Below are 5,777 nucleotides of genomic sequence, written 5' to 3'. Positions count from 1 at the left end.
TTTCAGAGAACAATGAATTAAAATGCCAGATATAAACCAACAAAGAATTTTCAACATGGTCTGACTGCAGGGATTCCTGCCCGCCCCCCGCCCCCCCAAAAAAACAAAAAACAACAAAAACCACATTGCCATTGAAAGATGTTTCTGATGCAGCCTGTCAGACACAACCAATCCCCACTAGAGAATTATACTATGAGACCAACGACAAGACTTTATAATAATGGCATTATAAAACTTGGTAATTCAATTTCTCTAGTAGAAATTCTTAACTGCCTTTTAAAACTGTGTACTTGGTTGCTTGATCTAGCTCCTTACCACTTTTGGTGTGAATATTTTCTATTCAAGAGCAGTTTATTGCTTAACATCGGTGCATTTGAATTAAGGCAAAGAATATTAACAGTACCGGACTGCCAGAAAAACAGACGAATCTGTCTTGGGAAGAAGTACAAACAGGATGCTCCTTAGAAGAGAAGATGTGTTCTCCAAAGAAAACTGCCTCATTCTTAGGACATGCTGTCAGAAGGAACCAGTCCATGGAGAAGGACATCATGTTCGGTAAAGTGAAAGGTCAGTGAAAAAGAGCAAGACCCCAAAAAGAGATGGATGCGATACATTGGCAGCAATAATAGGCTGAAAGGTAATGAGGATGGTAGGACCAGGCAGTGTTTTGTTCTGTTGTGCATAGGGTAGCTATGAGTCAGAACCTAACAACACCAACCCTGTTAACTAAGATTGACTCAATAATCAATTTTTTCTTTAGGTAATGTATACTTTTAATAAAGTTATTAAAAAACAAAAAAGTGAACACCAGCTCTACTGCATCATGATTTCACTCCTTGAACTCTGTTGTTCAGTGCTGACAAATCGATTCTGACTCACTGCGACCCTGTAAAGTTTCCAAGGAGCTGTTGGTGGGTTTGAACCACCAACCTTACAGTCAGCAGCCCTCATTTATAATTTGAGGAAGTGGGATCCGATATCTGTAAACTTTGGGATTATGTAACACATCTCAACACTGGGCCGACTGACCTATTACTGAGTCGATGAACTAGATCATCTTTTCTGTGATCAAGTTAGTAGTTTAGTAGAAGACAGTATCCACTTTAAATTAAAACAAAAGTATGTCTCAACAACTACCGGGGGGGCGGGGGGGGGAAGCTTGAAGTAAAAATTATGCCTTGGCACATTAGTTATCGTTGGAAATTATTAAATTCAGTCTCCTTGAGTGACGCGGCGTCCCAGGTCACCCGGGTCAGGATTCCCAGACCTTCATAAAGGCGCAGCTGACGCTGCGGGAGGGCTGACACGCCCTCCACCCGCGGTTCTCCGCAGATCACTACTCCACCTGGTCCCAGGAACGCCCCAGGATGATGCAGCAGCAAGCACGTGCAGCACCCGTGGGGCGGAGTCCGCCGCTCTGGATGGCAGAGCCCGCCCCGTTCGGGGATCTTTGCCGCCGGAAACGGAAACAGCACCGGGCGCCGTCAGAGTATCCGTAACTGCCACCGCGATGCCGAAGGCGCCTAAGCAGCAGCCGCCGGAGCCCGAGTGGATCGGGGACGGAGAGAGCACGAGCCCCGCAGGTGAGGCTTGTTGGCAAGGGAGGAACGAGAGAGGAAGAGGAAAGAAGAGAGCAGAGTGCGCGTGTCTTAGTAGAGAATCATGGGCCACGAGACTGATCTGGCCGTGCGGTGTCTCCCGCGCATGCGTGATTTGGCACCGGGAGAGTGTCCTGGCAGGAGTGGGTTTAAGGTGGGGGGGATAGAAGAAGTGCCCGCGTGTTTTGCACGGGCTTAACTGGGATTGGTTAAGAGAGGAGGAAAAACATATGGTGCCGAAGGGAGAAATGAGAAAGTCCAGTTTTCTTCTCTTTTGGACGTTGTCCCCACATTCCACAGGCCTATATAAGCCCGGCTTTGTAACCCCCCCCACCCTCGCATACACAAACCCCCCAGGAGCCCTCATTCAACCTATATTTCAAGAGAGGATGACTCATACATGGACCTCTTAGTAAGTCACACCAACCATTATAACTCAGCTAGTCCTGGTGTGGCGCTGTGGGTTAATGCGCCAGACTGCAAAGCCGTTTATAACTGCAAGGTTGGTGGTTCAAGCTCACCAGCTACTCCTTGGAAACCCTACACAGGGTCGCTATGGGTCGGAACCGACTCTGCGGCACTTAACAACAAGAAGTCCTGGTGTGATGCTGTAGGATAAGCACTGGACTGCTTACTACAAGGTCAGCGGTTCAAACCCATCAGCCACACTCCTCGACCCTATATAGTGTCTCTATGAGTCGGAACCGAGTCATTGGCACTTAACAACAACAGAGCATTTGTGTAGATGTTGAGTATTGGAATGCTGTTAAAGTTTACTAAAAAGCACTGTGTATATGAGGCGCTTCAAAAAATTAATGGAAACACCCCATTCTTTAATCCAGTTTTTTCACGAATTTTTTGAAGACCTCCCCCCCGCCCCCCAGACTTGTGCTTTGTGGGTAAGGGAGAAGACACCCCCCAAGGCTTGAAGACACTTAAAGGGAGAACTAGAAATGTACACAAATAACTACAGTAGGTACATAGTGATTAGTTTTACAAGCATTTGTTGGATGTCTGCTGTATGTCCAATACTGTGCAGAGAAACTCAGGATTTAGAGATAAGGAATAAGCCTTGCTCTCAAATCTAGTGGTGGAAACAGAGCTAGTCACAGGGTGTGATGAATATGCTTGTAAATGCTATGGTAGGATAGGAGAGATGAAGACAAGGTGGGTAGTATTGTCTGCAAAACCTCCCAGGAATGAGATAACTGAGTTCATTCTTGTAGGACTTGCCATACTACATAAGTATCAAAGAAGACCATCACTTTAGAGGGTTTTTGAGAAGCAACTGATGAACTTGAACCGCTGACCTTGTGGGTTCAAACCTGCTGCACCACACCAGTACTCTAAATAACAATAGGAGAGAAGGATTTTTAAATTGAGATAGAGGTAGCATGGAATGGTGCAGAGAAGTCAAGCAAAGACTAGAAAATGCTTTTTGGATTGAGTAGCTAAGGGGGTCAGTGGCAAATCAGGATGCAACATGTTCAGAAAAGGGAGATGAGCTGCTCTTTTGAACTATGAATGCAAAAAATAGAAAATAGTTGTTAGGGGTTTAAGATTAAGGACTTAGGATCCGTGGTAGTGGAGTGATTAAACACCTGGCTGTTAACTAACTAGATGGCAGTTTGAACCCACCAGCCGTTCCACAAAAGAAAGATGTGACAGTCTGCTTATGTACAGGTTTACAGCCTTTAGAAACCTCATGGATTTCTAATCTGTCCTATAAGATCCTTATGAGTTGCAATGGACTCCCATGTGTTCTTTGTTTTGTTTTAAGATTAAGTAGAAATCCCTGGGTGATACAAACAAAGGTTGGCAGTTCAGGTCCACTCATAGGCATCTCAGAAGAAAGGTCATGAGGTCTACTTGAAAATCAGCCTTTGAAAACCTCATGGAGCACAATTCTACTCTTGACACATGGGGTTGCCAGGAGTCAGAGTTGACTCATGGCAGCTGACTTTGGTTAGCCCTGGTGAGAAATTTATATCTGGGCTGAGTCACTTAGTCTTGTTAAGGTGAGCTGGTCTTGTCATCCCTTCTTATATGTCACTGGGTCCTCCTTCTTAATGTCTTTTGGATTAAACTCCTTGGAATAGCATATAAAACCTTTCATTATCTGTCTCCTGTGCCTCTTTCAACCCCATCATACTTGTCAGCCAATACTGGGATTAGATTGTTAAAATGTGTTCTGGATTAAACAAAAGACAGGCAGTCATAAGCTTGCCTAGAAGCAGAGAGAAGTCAGTTTATCTAGAACATAGGTATGGGTAGAGAAACTGAAAGATTTCTACTAGAAAAGATAAAGAGCCAGTTCAATCTGTGAACCCCCAATTTACAGATTGCTCTATTGTCTTTATATCCTATATGCCCTTTATCTCCAGTGTTTGGCATAGTAGATGCTCAGTAGAACTTTCCCAAATAAATGATTACTAGGAGGCCAGGATGGCCAAACTTCGTCTCGCATACTTCGGACATATTGTCAGGAGGGACCAGTCGCTGGAGAAAGGATATTATGTTTGGTAATGAGGAGGGTCAGAGAATAAGGGGAAGACCTCCAATGAGATGGATTGGCCAAGTGGCAGTATCAATGGACTCAAGCGTGGCAACAGCAGTGAGGTTGGCCCAGGATCAGGCAGTGTTTCATTCTACGGTGCATAAGGTCGCTATGAGTCTGTACCGACTCGATGGCACTTAACAACAACAATAGCAGCCCCTGAAGAAGGACATCATGCTTGGTAGAGTGTCAGTGAAAAAGAGGAAGGCCCCTCCACGAGCTGAGTTGACACAGTGGCTCTAACAGTGGCCTCAAACTTAAGAGTGATTGGGTGGATGGTGTAGGACTGGTCAATGTTTCACTTTGTTCTTGAGTTGGAACTGATTTTACAGCACCTAAGTGTGGCACTGTGGGGTATAGTGCTGGACCACAAGGTCTATTTGAACCACAAGGTCGGCGGTTGAAACTCATCAGCTGCTCCTTGGAAACCCTATACAATGTTGCTGTGAGTAGGAACTGACTGGACAGCACTTAACAACAACAGGCGGGAATACAAACAAATTTTGGTTTGGGAAGATTATACTTAATATGGTAGATAGTAGGAAGCCATCAACTTGTTTTTGGAAAAAGTTGAATGATTAATTGAGTAGATGCTTTTGGATGGAAATGAGTAGCAGTGGAGGAGATTGTTTGGAGGCGAAGGTGGGTAGACCTGGACATGAAGAGAAGAAACCCTGAGGCTGTAGACTACCTCTCTGTGTGACTAGGGTAGGGGAGAGGGAGATTAGAGATAGTTCCTTACCTTCAGGAAAACAGGAATAGAAGGGAGGAAGGAGCTGGAATTGGTTCAGCCAGTAAACTTTTAATGATTTCCTGCTTTGTTCACCGGGAACACCACATGCTAAACAGTCTCTCTCTCGGATTGTGTTCTTGAATGAAAGAGGGACACACAAAACAAATATAGCACAATGTGATATGTGCTATAGTGTGTGAACATAGCAGGTGGGTAAAATCCCAGCCATTCATTTTCATACCAGACAGTCCTGTGTAAGTGGCCTGTAGGTACTATAAACAGCATATGCTAACTGGAATTCGTAACATCATCTTACCCTTCTCTCCATGGGGGTGGGATTAAGGGCAGTACAAGGGGAGGGAAACGTCTTCTGTGCCAGTATTTCCTGTCTTAGTAAATGGCACCACTAGACTATCTTATTTTGCTAGATAAAAACCAGAGTCATCTTTGAGTTCTCGCTGATTTATTTCCCTTCCCACTTCTACCCCTACCCTGTGATTCCTACTTCTCTCTCTTTCCCATGCCACCACCCTAGACCAGGTATCATTATGTGTCTCCTGGATTCCTCTGATGGATTTCCCTCTGTACTTGTTTCTTCTCATCCTTGCTTCACTCTGAAGCTAGAGCAAGTGTTAAAGTGCAGAAGAGATTTTGTCAGTTGAAGTTCTCATTCCTTAAATTGACTTAGAACCTCTCCATTCCAGCCTCACCTTGCCCCATTCTCCCTCCCCAGTCTCTTATGCTTTAGCCACATGGAACTTTTTTCTTTTCTTTACTGTGGATGCTTTTTTCAGAACTGTACTTGTGCACAAACTTGTCTGTCCCTCTCCCTGCAGCAGGGATGGCACCCACCATGTGCCTGGGCTGGATCCTCGTATTTCTTTTTTTT

At 44.8% G+C, this 5,777-nt stretch overlaps 1 protein-coding gene across 2 annotated transcripts in view; it reads left to right on the top strand.

Annotated features, from left to right (window-relative positions):
- Positions 1–1,491: 1,491 nt before the first annotated feature.
- The window catches only part of ABCF1 (ATP-binding cassette, sub-family F (GCN20), member 1), a 16,262-nt gene continuing 11,976 nt past the window's right edge, over positions 1,492–5,777 (top strand). For both annotated transcript variants that reach the window (XM_006875639.1, XM_006875638.1), the window contains exon 1: positions 1,492–1,583. In XM_006875639.1, coding sequence (XP_006875701.1) covers positions 1,511–1,583 — 73 coding nt within the window. In that variant the 5' untranslated portion in view covers positions 1,492–1,510. The remainder of the gene's footprint in view (positions 1,584–5,777) is intronic.

This window comes from Chrysochloris asiatica, unplaced genomic scaffold (assembly GCF_000296735.1).
Source record: "Chrysochloris asiatica unplaced genomic scaffold, ChrAsi1.0 scaffold00333, whole genome shotgun sequence".
NCBI lineage: Eukaryota > Metazoa > Chordata > Mammalia > Afrosoricida > Chrysochloridae > Chrysochloris > Chrysochloris asiatica.
This window is presented reverse-complemented; position numbering and strand designations above follow the sequence as displayed.